At 37.8% G+C, this 14844-nt stretch overlaps 1 protein-coding gene and 1 long non-coding RNA gene across 4 annotated transcripts; both read left to right on the top strand.

Moving 5' to 3' along the window:
* Positions 1–89: 89 nt before the first annotated feature.
* On the top strand, positions 90–5542 carry LOC116257473 (3-ketoacyl-CoA synthase 10). Its single transcript, XM_031634254.2, has 3 exons — positions 90–536; positions 2242–2867; positions 4763–5542. Exons 1-3 carry the CDS (start codon positions 123–125, stop codon positions 5310–5312), a joined length of 1590 nt encoding a protein of 529 aa, XP_031490114.1. The 5' UTR covers positions 90–122; the 3' UTR covers positions 5313–5542.
* A 1504-nt stretch (positions 5543–7046) lies between these two features.
* Positions 7047–11211, top strand: LOC116258180 (uncharacterized). Of its 3 annotated transcripts, none has more exons than XR_007573766.1 (3): positions 7053–7630; positions 8535–8657; positions 10382–11211. It is a non-coding gene; the product is annotated as an uncharacterized LOC116258180 (long non-coding RNA). The 3 variants fall into 3 exon arrangements; XR_007573765.1 differs by having other exon boundaries at positions 8535–8665; XR_004173622.2 differs by lacking the exon at positions 8535–8657 and having other exon boundaries at positions 7047–7630.
* The last annotated feature ends 3633 nt before the right edge of the window (positions 11212–14844 follow it).

Below are 14844 nucleotides of genomic sequence, written 5' to 3'. Positions count from 1 at the left end.
CACACACGATGTTTGGTGCCCCATTTATTAGCACCCACCCACCTCCTACCCCTCTCCCTATATATACCACCCCCCTCGCTCCCTCTTCAACCCCAGAAACCCACCACAGAACCAGAGCAGCCATGGCCGGCGCCGAGCATCCGCTGCTCTCCACCGAGATAGTCAACCGCGGCATCGAGCCCTCCGGCCCCGACGCCGGCTCCCCGACATTCTCCGTCCGCGTCCGCCGCCGTCTGCCGGACTTCCTGCAGTCCGTCAACCTCAGGCACGTCAAGTTGGGGTACCACTACCTCATCAACCACGCCGTGTACGTGACCACCATCCCCGTTCTGGTCCTCGTGTTCAGCGCAGAGATCAGTAGCTTGAACAGGGAAGAGATATGGCGCCGCCTGTGGGTGGAAGCCCGCTACGATCTCGCCACCGTCCTTGCGTTTGTCGGGATGCTTGTCTTCAGCATCTCCGGCTACTTCATGTCCAGGCCCCGCCCGATATATCTTGTTGACTTTGCCTGCTACAAGCCATCAGATGACCTCAAGGTAAAACTTCTTCATCCTTTCAATATATACATATATGTGGAGCAACTTAGCAAACAATGCTTAGATAGATACACATATAATATGCAAAAAATTAACATATTAGTCACTATAAAAGCAGTTTTCTAAGGTGTGGAAGTTAATTTTTTTGTTTGTAGCTCCATATGAGTACAAAATTACCATAATGCCCTTGGGTGCTTTTAGATTTGCTTGGGAGCAGAGAACCTGGTTTTTTTACTAAGTGAATTAATAAGTAGGGAGAAGAGAACCTGGTTTTTTTACCTGGTGTTTGGATCTTCTTTTACCTAAGTAAATAGTCTTTGGTTATCACGAAGCGAACAAAGGTTTTGATACTGAGGGAGGGGCATTTTAGTAAAGTAGCATGATAGACATTTATGGCGACGGTACCGCAAAGGTAATGGCGAAATACTGATTGAAGGTTTAATTTTTTCATTCCTCACTCGGTTATATCATATATAGAAATTATGGGGACAGTTTCATTGAATCTGAATTCTTGATCTGGTTCTGAGTCATTATCTCCATGGATTAAGATTAGACCTTCTTTAATCTCAAATATCCTGACCTTCTTCTATTCACAAAAACTAAAAATGGGAGGTAGATCTTAGATGACCCAATATCTTTTAGTTTTCGACGAGCCATGGATTTTAGTGTAAATTTTCCCACATCAATAAAAACTTGCCGTATAATTAGATCCATTGATCTATATCAAACTACAACCAAATTGAATGCATCCTGGGGTTTGTTCTTTGATCGGAGATGCTCTTCGCTAGGATTATCCGAGCTAATTAACTGTAACAGATTGTTTATTCAGGCGTGGTGCCAAGGACAATATTTTTTAGAAAATTAAATTTTGTATATTAAAATTTTAAAAATTGTTAGTTTGAACCCATAAAATTTTTAAAAATAAGAGCGTGCCCTTGTGAAAAATTTTCAAAAATTTTATTGTGGCTCGCATGATGACCGTTTGGCCCCCAAAGATGAAATCCTATTTCCGCCCTCCTTCGGTATAATCCGGTTGTAGGCAACCTGAATTTCCCGAATTATCTAAACTTAATCGTGGTTTAGTGCAAATAGATCAAATATGGTGGTCTCATATTGGAATTCCATGAACTGTGGTGCTAAAAGTGCGATTTGAACGCGAGTCGGACCAGCTTAAAACTTATAAAATGAAAAATGTTTTCTTGAATGTTCGAATATGTTCTCAGTTTTACAAAATGGCATCAGATGAGACCTTATTCATGTTTTAGCATGTGAAAGCCACTAAACTTTTTTCACATACGTCTACCGGGATCTTGTTAGACTTACAACTGGACTCAGTCTTTGTCTGGGTATGATAATTATATATCCCAACCTGGCCTATTGGCTAATGTTTAAGACTCGAATCTTCATGTGTCTCAGTCTACCTCAATTCCCATCCTTCCCACGTACACCGTTGTTGATTCCATCAGTATATAAAGGCGTTTGGAAAAAAACATTATATTCTTGGGACATTTTTCTTACAATTGTGTTCTTGTTTTAAGAAATATGGTGTGGTATGATCAATCAAATGTTTGATATATATAATTATACCATGTTCATTAAGTTATAGAATAACATGTTTTGATGTCTAGGTTTGATAGGATTGAAAACTTTGCTTATTAGTTTTTTCCGATTTTTGCTTCTAATCGGGAACTAAAATGGCGTGAAGATGTCCAAGCAAGAATTCATCGAGCAAGCAAGAAAATCAGGGAAGTTCGACGAGCCAAGCCTGGAGTTCCAGCAGCGCATCCTCAAGTTCTCTGGCATCGGCGACGAGACATACGTGCCCAAGTCCGTCATGGCGCCGGGAAACTGCGCCACCATGAAGGAAGGGCGGGAGGAGGCTACGGCCGTCATCTTCGGCGCGATGGACGAACTGTTCGAGAAAACAAGAATCCGGCCAAAGGACGTGGGCATCCTGGTTGTGAACTGCAGCCTCTTCAACCCGACGCCCTCCCTGTCGGCCATGATCGTCAACCATTACAAGATGCGCAGCAACATCATCAGCTTCAACTTGGGAGGGATGGGATGCAGCGCCGGGATCATCGCCCTGGACCTGGCGCAGGACATGCTTCAGTCCAACCCCAACAATTATGCTGTCGTCGTTAGCACCGAGATGGTCACCTTCAACTGGTATACCGGCCGGAACCGATCCATGATGATACCCAATTGCTACTTCCGGATGGGTTGCTCGGCCCTGCTGCTGTCCAACCGGCGCCGAGACCGGCGCCTAGCCAAGTACAAGCTTGAGCACATAGTCCGCACACACAAGGGTGCTGATGACCGGAGCTTTAGGTATGTTTTCTCGGTACTCCTTAATATTTGGGAAACGCCACACACTAATGCATGAACCGTGATGACCTTCTTTTCTAATGCATGAACCGTGATGACCTTCTTTTCTAATGCATGAACCATGTAAAAGGCGGTTATTTTGTTGAAGGAGGATTCAAGTTTACTGGATGGTAGATGTTGCTAAAGGGCTATCACTCAAAGCACTATAAACTATTGTTAAAGGCGGTTGTCGCATTACAAATTATTACTAGTTCTCTTGAAACAATTATTTTCTGACAACAGTTTTTTATTTTTAACCATCTAGTAGCATCCAATGTCCTTTATTAGATATTACCATTTGTCTAGAAAATTAGCTAGTGGGACAACTAGAGAAATAATGTAAAAACATCCAAGCTTAATTATCTCATCTTTCCTTTCAAGTGGGCATCCCTTTTAGTTATTTCTAGTTGTGGTAACTTGGGTACATATTACTTGGGAAAAAAAGATAATATCATCAAGCTTCTCAGAAAATGGCAGCATCCATGTCCCAATCAACAATATTTGAATGAAAAGAAAAGGTCGGCTAGGTGATGGAGGCCCAAGTTCAGCTACCCAAGTGGAAAAATTCTATATTTTTTCTTGCAAAGAATCGTAGAATTTGTTGGTTTTTATAATCATGAAATTTCTGAAAAGTACTTATAAGCATGCTCTGGAAGGCCGCCAGTCCACTTCTCAATTGGTTTTTTGTACAAGCTTCTTAAGTTAAGAACAACCAGGTCAACTTTCCAGATCTTTGTGTCGGAAAAAGATCAGCTTAGCTGATGCTGTGTCATATCCTCATCATCTGAAATATTTTATAGCAACTGATCTGTAACAGTTGATCAAGTTTCCCCAGTTCCTTGATTTGCGGTAGAGATATGTTTTACATTGAAAACTTATATATGGTGTGCATGTGCATGTATTGATGACCTTGCTTTATTTGCCATTAAGAGAGTATTCAATAATGATGGCGAAAGTCACACAAACAGTTGGAAGATAATGTGCATGTCATGACTGTGCGATCGCCATTACTGTGGGAGTGGTCGTTGCGTGAACTTTCATTTATTAGCTTGGCCTACTTCCTTACAAATGTCATCCAAGTGGAAGTAAGTTATGGGTATTATTATTATGTTTCAAGTTTTCGTGAGCTGTTTGACATCTTCCACACCTTCTACTCAGATCCATTAGCATGACGATGTGTTCATGCCAACTGGAAGCTGCTGGTTGTTTCCTTTTCAGATCTTTTTCCTAGCATTCATGGCATGCACTTTGCTTGAATCCGAATCCCTTTCATACTATTGCCAGCAACCAACTCTCTCTCTTTCCTTCAATTTATGTTACATATGCCAACCTTTTTATATGTTCATAATTTGCTAGTGTCTTGGAAACGAAGAACTTTGAACATTTTACCGGGACATTAGATAATTATTGTTTTAAAAGTCAAGAGCACAAAGATACGGAGAAATCATCCTACCTCTTACAACAGCATACTGCCGATGCATTAAATTCGGCAGTTATTTAATCACGCTCTTCTGATGCATTACATAAAGCATCAAGCGGTTGTGATTGGACGAAAGTTACCGTGGTTAGAGGATTTCAACTCCTCCTGTGATGTATATATATATATATATATATATATATATATATATATATATATATATATATATATATATATATATATATATATAGAAAGATTCCCATCTTAAAATAATGAGCCTCAAAGAGTTGTATCAGGAGTACTCTCTACTAGTCTGAAGTACAAAATATAAATAACTGTAACGTGTACGTGGTAATTGGTCTTCATTGTACCAACTGCCATGTACTTGGGAATTAATATTTTTCCACCTGGTCTAGCTAATACTTGCCAAACATTGGTCCAGGTGTGTCATCCAAGAAGAAGACGAGGATCAGAAAAAGGGCCTCACGATCAGCCGGGACCTGGTGGAGGTGGGCGGCCAAGCCCTCAAGGCCAACATCACCACGCTGGGGCCGCTGGTGCTGCCATTCTCCGAGCAGCTCATCTTCTTCGCGACGCTCGCGACGCGCTTCCTGTTCGGCGCCGGCGAAGTCAGCAAGCCATACATTCCCGACTACAAGCTGGCCTTCGAGCACTTCTGCATCCAGGCAGCGAGCAAGAGCGTGCTGGCCGAGCTGCAGAGGAACTTGGAGCTGACGGACGACAACCTGGAGGCCGCGCGGGCAACGCTGCACCGGTTCGGCAACACGTCCAGCAGCAGCATTTGGTACGAGATGGCCTACTTGGAGGCGAAGGAGAAGGTCCGGCGCGGCGACCGGGTGTGGCAGCTGGCCTTCGGCTCTGGGTTCAAGTGCAACAGCGCCGTGTGGCGCTCGCTGCGCCGGGTGAAGAAGCCCGCTAGGAACCCGTGGCTGGACTCCCTGGAGAGGTACCCAGCAGCTATCATGGAGTGAACTGAAACTATGGCGCCATTGTTACTTGATTAAATTTCCTTTTCATGTGTTTAGATAAGTTGTGAACAAATGTGGGTTCACCGTTTTAAAAGGATTCAGTGTGATATTTTAGTGTTGCAAGTATGCATGCAAGCAAGTGTACATGCATATGAGCACACAAAAAGATACTTATGATTATTTGATTGAAAGGAATTTGATGTTCTTCAGTTAAAAGCCAATAAGTCTGTTTAGTTTTGTGCTTTTGACAAATTTTATGTGATTGGAATGAATTAGAATTTGAAGCTGAATACCCAAACATGGCTGTTGAGTATTCTTAGCTGCTAGCGATGATCAAGTTAACAAGAGGATGGATTTGTCAGTAATTAATTTTTTTAATGTAAAAAAAAGAAATCTATTGGTTAGGGAATAACACAAAATTTACATATAGAAGCTTCATTAATTTTCAGTTTTTTACATATGAGTGCCTCTTAAAGTTTGAAATTTAAACTTGTCCCTTAGACAGAAATTTCTGTTTCTACAACTGTTAGGGAATGTTTTGGAGAACCCTCCCTAATGAGTCCCCTATTCTTTTATGGAAGGATATGCTAAAACTTGCAAGTGTAAGTTTATTCATAACAGAAAAGGCGGCATCACCTTTTCTTCAATGTAGCCATTGTTATCAAATCATTTAAGTTAAATAATTGATGGCATGTTGAGATCATCCGCAGTGTTATTGGTTCTTGTGCATTTTCACAAGGCCATGGCCATGCTTGAAAATATTCATTATTCATCTCATAGAACTGATTGATCATTAGTTAGAGAGAGCAACCTAATTATCTAGCTAGGTTGTGGCTGCTCGTCCAAACGTGTGTGTTTGTGTGTGTATACACACACACACACATGGTCCTCTATATCTGATGTCATGGACACCAAATTTCCCAGATCAGAAATTATAAAATTTTCCCAAAAGAGGGCATGAAATATCATTAAGTCAATATTACCATCGGATTGTAATATGCTGCTAAAGGAAATTATGAAACAAGAAAAATAAAATTATGGGGCACAAAAGATTTGTGGTTTTGCAGTATGCATACATTCACGGGCAAAGGAGAAGTAAGATTTCACCATTACTTATGGCGACGAGAGAATCTGGAGGTACTAAAGATAAGCCTCAATTCCCAGGAGGACAAAAGCTATGAAATAGGAGCTTGCTGAAGGTGAGAAAATTTTGTTGAAGAAACAAAATGATGGAGCACAAAAGTGCCTTAGTTAGAAATGCGCTCCAATATGAAGGATGGAGTTTTCATCAATAAGGGCCTGTTTGGTAGGAGGGAAAGGAAGGGAAAGGAAGGGATGGAAAGGGAGGGAAAGGAAAGGGAAGGGAAGAGAAATGGAAGGGAAATGAATGGAATGGAATGGAAAGGAAAGAAGTGATTAAAAAGTTTGTTTGGATACAAAAGAAAGGAAAGGAAAGGAAATGTTAATACTTTACAATAATACCCTTAACAGTCAAAATGTTTAAAAAATTAAGAACGTGAAGGAAGGGGTATTGTGGGCAGTCAACACTTTGTTTCTCTCTTCCTTTCCTTTCCTTCTCAATCCGTCCGATTTGGGAGGGATTGCATTTATACTACACAATCCTTTCCTTTTCCTCCCTTCCCTTTTCCTCCCCTCCCAACCAAACACACTTTGCTCCTTTCCCTCCCTTTCCTTCTTTTTTAGTTAGCCAACCAAACAAAAGAAGGATTGCTCAATCCCTCCCTTTCCTTTCCTTTTCGTCCAACCAAACAGGCCCTAAGGGAGAACCAAGGAGCCTCTTATCATCTTCTTCCTACAAAAAAGAAACTTCCAACTTGAGTTTACACTTCTTCCTACAAAAAAGAAACTTCCAACTTGAGTTTACACTACAAGATTTGTGGGGTTTAATGGCACGTCACTGAACACTGGGCCTCTTTCGGCATCGCACCATGATTGTCACTCCAAGGGTAATCTGTGGCTTTCAGGGAAGGGTCGCCATGGTGAATGAAGACATTGATGCGCTCGGAACGCCAGAATGAGAAAAAACAAGTAAGCCGTCCAATAAACGCCATTCAAGAAAAGACAGTCTTTTAGGAGCCGCTGAAGATGGAACTGGGTGTTGCTGAAACACAGCTTAAAGAAGAAATTGGGGCGTATTTTTTACACCATGGACGAACCATGTTGGTATTGCCAAAGGGTTAATATTCAATGCCTTCGACTTCCTCTCGAAAAGGTTCCTCTCCATCTTGGTCGATTTTGTCCCTACAGATTGCGACTGCAGACGTTGTTATTGCTAGAGGCGTGCTAAGGAGGAACAGCAGGTTAGTTTTGCTTCTTTCCCCTTTTCTATTTTGTTGAAGAGGAGCATGCATACATCATGTTAACGACTCTCTCTCTCTCTCTCACACACACACGCAACTTCTGAAAAGCATCGGTCATTCTTTGAACTCTTCCGTTAATGTTTAGGGATTTGCTAGATCAACTTTTTGTTTTGGATGTCTGCTTACGAACCTACAGATTTTGCATGCCTTAGCGCGGCAACCCCTTAATGCTCTGGTACAATCGGAAATCGAGTTTGCGTTAGGAAATGGGTTAACTGTTCAGTAGCCTCTGGTTTGATCATCTCTCTATGTTGTTCAGCACTTGTTTGATGAAATTTGCATGAAAACAACTCATTAGTTTGCAAAAACCTTTCAGTATGCACAAGCTCAAGCTTACAACACACACACACACAACAGGTGAATCGCTTGCAACCGTGCATAAACACAAGAGGAAATCAGGATTGAAAATCATAACGAGTCCCTTCCGATCAATGAAGATTAGACACAGATGCTAACAGGAAGTGAAAGCGACGCTATATATAGAAACCTACATAAAGATGAAGGCCAATGCATTATGGGATCTTACCTTCTAAATTCGCCCAAGAGAGAAAGCAAACTTCGATCTTCTTCTACTTCTTCTGTCCTAGCATCTCTGAACCTTGATCTTCCTCATTTTTCATCTACCTTGGTCTTTATCCCCAAATCCGCTCACCTCTTTGTGGTTGAATAATCGGAAGTACATGTCTAGACCGACCTCTCAGCACTAGTCGATATGAATGATTTGCTGCCTTGAATCATGTATATTTTTTCTAAATATTACTTTATTTGCTAAAATGTTTGAATTTTTATTATCACTATCAAGTTTGTCTATTCCTCATTAGAGAATTGAAATTTTCTGTTTCAGTTGCTGCGTGCATATCAACGTGATCTCCATCATCCACGAGTTCTTCATATCGTCCTAGTGCTGTACATCGTGTCTTTCACTATAGTCATAGCAGAAGATCAAGCCATGCACACACTGCTTCAAGTATCCAAGTTCTCTCTCTCTCTCTCTCTCTCTCTCTATATATATATATATATATATATATATATATATATATATATATATATATATATATATATATATATATATAGAGAGAGAGAGAGAGAGAGAGAGAGATTGCATGGTTTGTAAAGTTTACTGAATGCATACTATTACATGGATATTATCTAGATTTTAGAAAAATGATATGCTAAAACATATATAACAAGCTATTTTAAACTTTGAAGCTAACAGTTAACACCTAGTAGTCTTTTGATTTCATCAAGAGCCAAACTTAAACCCACATCAAGTTGGATGCAGATCAGTCCCAATATTGTTCATTACTAAGAATAAGTTTGTTTCTCAATCTTAGCTTATAGGTTGTTGCCAAATTCACAAAGAAATGCTTTTTCTTATTCTTGTTGAATGGATCTTGTGATAAGAATGATTTTGAAACACTAGTGAATAAAGGGAGTGGAAATAAAGACTGAATGCAATGTATAATATTTATCTCATGAAAATTGTTTATTGAAGGCAATTAAGATCACACTGACCTATGTCACACACACACACACACACACACACACATATATATATATTCCATACTAACATTTTGCCCTAACTTTTAGGCCCTTTGGTTATGAAACTGACACTGGATAGGTTGAGATTTAGCGACTGGGTGTTCATACCACCTTTGAGTCAGGTTGTTACAAGCAGTGCTAAAGTCAAGTTCAACTTTTGAACTTCACATTGCAAGAATATTAACAGTTGAGCCAAATAATTTAATTATGTTAGGGATCAAGTGTTTGGCAAATTGATTCTTGATTATAATGTAGAAAGCATGTTCCAACTGTCTGTCCTTAGTCCTACCACATGTTGTGGCAAAATGAGGGGTGGTCCCTCCAAGTGGGACATAATGAAGTCTCACGGGACCTACTACTTCTGCAACTCATAAACAACATTAAACTCATCCAAATTTTAGCAAATTTGGGTGTGAATTCTCAAACAACTTTGATGAAAGATCAGCTTCTCTAGTACATTGAGTAACTTCAGTTGCAACATGCAACTCTTAGCATGGTAAGTCCAGTATTTTCTTCAAGATCAATGGCCTCAATTCAATGTATAGCAGGCCTTTTTGTCAATGTGTTCCTTTTTAGTCAATGTATACCAGGTCTTTTCATGAATATGCTTTTTTTTTATCAATGAATAGCAGGTTTTTTATGGTTCTTTAGTTGAAGAAGAAGAAGAAAAACAAATTAGTCTTAGTTGAAGAAGAACAAGAGGAGGCAAAAAGAAAAAGAAAAATGGTAGTTGTCATGGTTTTATTTATCCTTCCTCTGTAATATGTTTTTTTTTTTTGAGTGACAGGTACGACAATTGTCATTTTACAAAATGATTTGTGCGTTGATATTTATATGCAGCCGATTTATTTTCTAATTGGAGTTGTGACTAAGTCTGTTCTTTTGGTTGGTGAAGGCTAATATATATATGTTTATGTCCTTGTTCAAATTGTTGATGAGGCATCGACGCTTTTGGTTGAAGGTGTTAAAGCTTCTGGATTGATGTTATATTTGGCAGTCTCAATAGTAGTAGGGGACAAAGGCCAGCCGTTGTCCTAGAAGAAGTTAGAGTTTATCCTGCCATTTGTTGACTGCTGTCTCATGGAATTTGCTGCCTACTATTTTTTCTTTCATCATGTTTTACCAGCTACTTGTTAAATTTCTTTTCAGGCAAGACCTTACAGGAGCCGATCTGTTGATTCAAAAGATGATTTGTACTTGATGGGTGAGATTTACCAAGCTTCAGGTTTGAGGCGAAGGTGGAGTTTTAAGAAGCACTTTTGGCATACTACATACAGTGGGAAAAAGATGCAGTTGAATCTCAATTAGGAAAAATTTTGGATCCATGTATCTCAGACAGTAGGACATGGACCGTTGTGTGAGGTTGTATTATCAACTTGTGTAGGATTGTTTTATCATAGGAGCTTGGAACTCAGCTGTAAAAAAAATTCAGGAGAAAAAGAATTCGTTGGCAGAGTCCTAAAGATGAAATTCAGTTTTGGGTGAAAGTTAAAATTTGGTCAGTGATTGCTTACAGAGTGCTTGCAAGCCTTTCATGTGGTCTGTTGAAACCTATGGTGGGGAAGAAATATGGTACACCAGGACGGGTGAAATGAAGAGAAATCAAAGCTCTTGCTTTGATATGGAGAAGCTATCAAGATGTCTACCGCGATAGGTTTTTTGTCGTCTTTTGCTTGGACTCATCTTTTTTATTTATTATGGTTTTTTTGAGTGTTTGGGTCAAGGCATCTGAGGCAGAGTGATTATAGTTGATGAATGCATCCATGTATTTAGGTGGAGGGTTTCTTGGAGTGCTTAATTGAATGAAGTCGGAGAAGCTGGGAATTTGAACATCTGCTGCTGACCAATTCAAGCATTCTCGTTCTTATTTTCCTTTTTTTTTGTCTTATGAATATTTGTTCAATATCAAGCTGACCCAAATTTGTAAATGTGTACAAATGTATATGCCTTTGATTATCAACGCAGGAAAAATCTGTATACACTATGTTGTGGTTCTTATTATATCTACACATTCAGATGTGCTAAAATTTTCAAATTATCTCTATATTTTTGTGAAGTACTGTCATTTTATGTTTTTTATTTTTTAATAATAATTTACTAAAGATTTAATTTTTTAACTCATCGTAGAGGCCTTTAGTGGCATTCTTAAATTGCTATAAAATCTCAATATTGACATGAAGCAAGAGCCACTCACGATCAATAATGACATTTTCTTTGCCATAGAAAGAATTTCAGTGACACTCTCATAAAACCATAGAAAAATGTTTACTGGCAATTATTTCATGTCATAGTAAACTAAGAATGACATTTGAACAATGCCACTAATAATCCTTTAATTACTCTCATCCTAGCTTCAACTATGGCATTAAGAAGGTGCTACTGAAAACTTTTCAATGGCATTATTCCAATGCCTTAAGAAGGTCAACAATGGCATAAACACTGCGTCACTAAAAGCGTTTTAGTGGCGTCATTTAACCGACATAGAAGATCCCCATTTGTGGCGTTGCAAAATTTTGACATTAAAAGGAATCACTGTCGGCACTTTCATTGGTGATTTTTGTGGCGCGGTTTCTTCCCCACGAAAAACCTTTAGTGGAACGGCAGTAAAGGTCACATATTTGGTGGTGTTACGTAAAAGGGGAGTGTCCTTCTTCTCTATTTTTTATTCCCCATAACTCCACATAATTTGGCTTAATTTTTTAGGGGTTCGAAACACACATGTTTATATATTGGCTTGAATACCATCAAGATTCTCAACAAAATAGTACTATTACTTTATTTTCACCCAAATAATGCTAAAATATTGTCTCATCTCAACAAGCAAAAACACTGAAGTGCTTGAACTTGGCAATTGGAACTGGCTTGGTTAAAGCAATTAGTAACATCATCTACAACACTAAATTTCTTCACGAAAATGTTACATCATGCACTATTTAAATATTTTGAATAAAATGGTACTTGACATCAAAATGTTTTGACCTCTAGTGGTATGTTTGATTTTTAGTTTCAGTGAATGACACTTTGGTTGCCACAATATGATAAGCTTTTCTTGACTTGAACAAAGTTCATACAACTTACATCCTCATCAAATTATTTGCCCCAATGAGTGCCATGTGTTCAACCTTTACAGTTGATAATGCAGCTATAAAATTACTCTAATTTTCAACTAATAGCACAATGCCTTATAGCTCGAGAAAACGTAATTAGTAAGGGACTTCCTCCTATCAAGTTCACCTTGCATACTCCAACCAAATGTCTAAAGTACCCTTCAAATAAGTAATAATCCATTTTATTGCTTGGCAATGGCATCGACCCTTCCCAAGACATGATACGTATCTACTAACAAGCAATTGCATGTATAATATCAAATTTAGTGCAAACTATCACATACACAATATTAGCAATTGCACTAGAATGAAGTCTATGTTACGCATATTCTATTACTTGTATTTTATTAAAATAAGAGGCAAGAGGAACACTTACTAGTTTAGCGTTTTTCATGCCATAATGGTCAAGCACCTTCTCAATATATTCTCACTGAAACAATACAATTTTGTTTGTATTTCTATTATTTTGAATTGCTGTCCAAAGGATTTTTACAACAACACCCAAGTCCATCATAAGCTCATTAACTACCTGAATTTTTAATTTTTTTTTTTTTGGTTTCTAAAACATCTCTTGCTACAATCAACATATCATCAAACAACAAGTAATTAAAAGAATCCTTTTCGAGCCTTTGCTAATAGATACAACCATCATAGTTACATTTATAATAGTCAAAATTTAATATAGGAGAAGTAAAAACTTTTTACCATTGCTTAGAAGACTGTTTTAAGTCAAATAATGACTTTTTAGAAAAGCATAATCTTCTTCTCTTTCAATGACAAAATTTTTATGTGTAAGTGTGTGTGTGAGTGTCTTCGAATTTTCCATGCAAAAAGTTGCTTGAAAATAATGCATGTGAATTAAAACAAATAAAGCGCATACATGACTCTGCTTCATCACATGAGAAAAATATCATTACAATCAGTTCCTTCTACCAACTATAGCTTTTTGCAACTAACTGTGTGTCATATCTTGAACATGCTAGTTCATTTTTTAAAAAAACCCACTTGCACATAAATAATCTTCTTATTTTTACGTAGTTTTATGAGTTTTCATATTTGATTTTTATGGATAGATTAAATTTTTGCATACATGGCAACTGACAACTTAAGAGAAATAACACAACATATTGCTTTCGAATATGTTGACGACCTTCATTAACAATTTGATTCAATAATTGGTAAAGCATAAGCAACTGTGTTTGCATGTGCTTACCTTTGTGGAGGACTGTTATCTCTCCTTTGCTTACAGTTAGCAATGCTATATTCTTTCATTTTTTTTCATCATGTCAAGAAGCTTCATCTATTTCATTAATTGTGAATGAAGTTGCCATGTAGGTACTTGTGGAAAACTTGTTGACACATCATGAGTTAGGAACTGATTTCAAAATTTATAGTTTTCTCCGGACTTACTATATTTTTAATTTTTTTTTCTACACAACACTTAATAGAAGATTTACTTTTTAGATGTAATTAGGAGGGTTCATCAAATGTTATATCTCTATTACTAACAAAATCTGTAAAACTGCAATAATCACTTCAAAGTTTATATCCTTTCAAAAGGAAAAACACCTTTTAGTTCTAGGCTTAAGTTTACCGTTAACAATGTTAACATGTAGAATTTAAATTAGAATAATCAACAGGAGGACTAGACAATACATTATCTGGGATCTTGCACCTGATTATTGCATTAGAAGATTAAAGCATTAGAACACCAATTTACCAAAAAGCAGGTTATCTTGACTGCTTCTACCCAAAGCTCCCGCATTGGGGTAATAAAAAACATTCATACATATACAAGCCCACTATGTTGAGATGTTTTAAATAATATGTTATTTATCAATGTCCTCATCTCTATAATATTCAATGAAATTTAAGTCCGTCATTGGTAGAAAATCTTTTAGTTTGTTTCTCTATTTGTTTTTACGATTACCTTAATTTAAAAAATAAATTCCAGCTTTCCTTGAAAAGTTATTAAATAAAAATGAACTTATAGCATGCACTATCTTTGGAAGCAACTTGTACATGACCACATAAATCTAAGTGAATGTAATATAAAATGTCTTTTGTCTTTATACAACAATATTGAAATGGATTCTTTTACATTTGCCAAATATGGAAAGATCATGACAGCCCATTTTATATGTTCTTTGACCAAATAATTCCTTGTGGTACTATGTAGAACACATAAACTTCTAATTACAGACATACATCACAAGTATCAATGTTTTAATTACAGTATCCTACATTTTAGTTTGACAGTACTTTGACAATAATTTGCAAGACGCATTATTGCCCATCAAGGCATAGCCGCATTTAACAAGTTCATTGGTAAAAAACCATTCTCTATTAGTCCACATGTGGAAAGCGCAACCACAGAAAAGAACCATTTTATCTTGAGATCTCACTCATTTCGAAGACATCAATGTCACTATCATCTTTTAGAATACTAACGTCTGCTTTACCTTCCATTTATTCCTTCTGCTACTTATTTTTAGATTGGAAATT

This window comes from Nymphaea colorata, chromosome 7 (assembly GCF_008831285.2).
Source record: "Nymphaea colorata isolate Beijing-Zhang1983 chromosome 7, ASM883128v2, whole genome shotgun sequence".
NCBI classification, from domain to species: domain Eukaryota; kingdom Viridiplantae; phylum Streptophyta; class Magnoliopsida; order Nymphaeales; family Nymphaeaceae; genus Nymphaea; species Nymphaea colorata.
The sequence above is the reverse complement of the archived record's forward strand: the minus strand, read 5'-3'. Positions and strand labels throughout refer to the sequence as shown.

Excerpts from the sequence above, each read along its gene's own strand:
- LOC116257473 (XM_031634254.2), top strand. The coding sequence starts at position 123 with ATGGCCGGCGCCGAGCATCCGCTGCTCTCCACCGAGATAGTCAACCGC. Across the intron at positions 537-2,241 it reads AGCCATCAGATGACCTCAAG|ATGTCCAAGCAAGAATTCAT; the intron begins GTAAAACTTCTT and ends AATGGCGTGAAG. Across the intron at positions 2,868-4,762 it reads GCTGATGACCGGAGCTTTAG|GTGTGTCATCCAAGAAGAAG; the intron begins GTATGTTTTCTC and ends ACATTGGTCCAG.